This window comes from Cariama cristata, unplaced genomic scaffold (assembly GCF_000690535.1).
Source record: "Cariama cristata isolate BGI_N322 unplaced genomic scaffold, ASM69053v1 scaffold25769, whole genome shotgun sequence".
Lineage (NCBI taxonomy): Eukaryota > Metazoa > Chordata > Aves > Cariamiformes > Cariamidae > Cariama > Cariama cristata.
In genome coordinates, this window is record NW_009635591.1 from 4,831 (window position 1) to 5,170 (window position 340).

The 340-nt window shown below is 62.1% G+C and overlaps 1 protein-coding gene across 1 annotated transcript in view; it reads right to left on the reverse strand.

The window, feature by feature from the left end:
• Nucleotides 1-340, reverse strand: part of LOC104167370 (ATP-dependent 6-phosphofructokinase, muscle type-like) — a gene marked incomplete at its 5' end in the record, with an annotated part of 3,746 nt that overhangs the window by 708 nt on the left and 2,698 nt on the right. The window contains 2 exon segments of the mRNA XM_009707612.1: nt 1-27; nt 148-282. The exon segment at nt 1-27 is cut by the window's left edge and continues 4 nt beyond it. Of these exon segments, the coding sequence (XP_009705914.1) occupies nt 1-27; nt 148-282 (162 nt within the window).

Genomic DNA, 340 nt, shown 5'->3' on the forward strand with positions numbered 1-340 from the left:
CCTGTCGAGGGGGGCCGGGGTGCCACCCTGTGCCAGAAAATCATTGGGTGAACAGGGGGAAGCAGTGGACGAGAGTCTCCCAACCCACAGCTGCTTCCCTGGGGGCCACGTTCCTGTTGTCTGAGCCGGGGCGGGGGGTGTCCGTACCTGCTGCATGTGTCCCAGCACATTTTTCCGGCAGTCGAAGATGCCCTTCCCTTCCTCCGAGTAGAGGTTGTAGATGAAGTCGGTGGTGTAGTTGTCGTTGCACCGCTCGTTCCTATGCAAAGGGAGGGAGATGGGCTTACGGGGGGTGGCATGAGCATGGCAGGTCTCAGCCCGTGTCCGTCCCCCCCCCCAA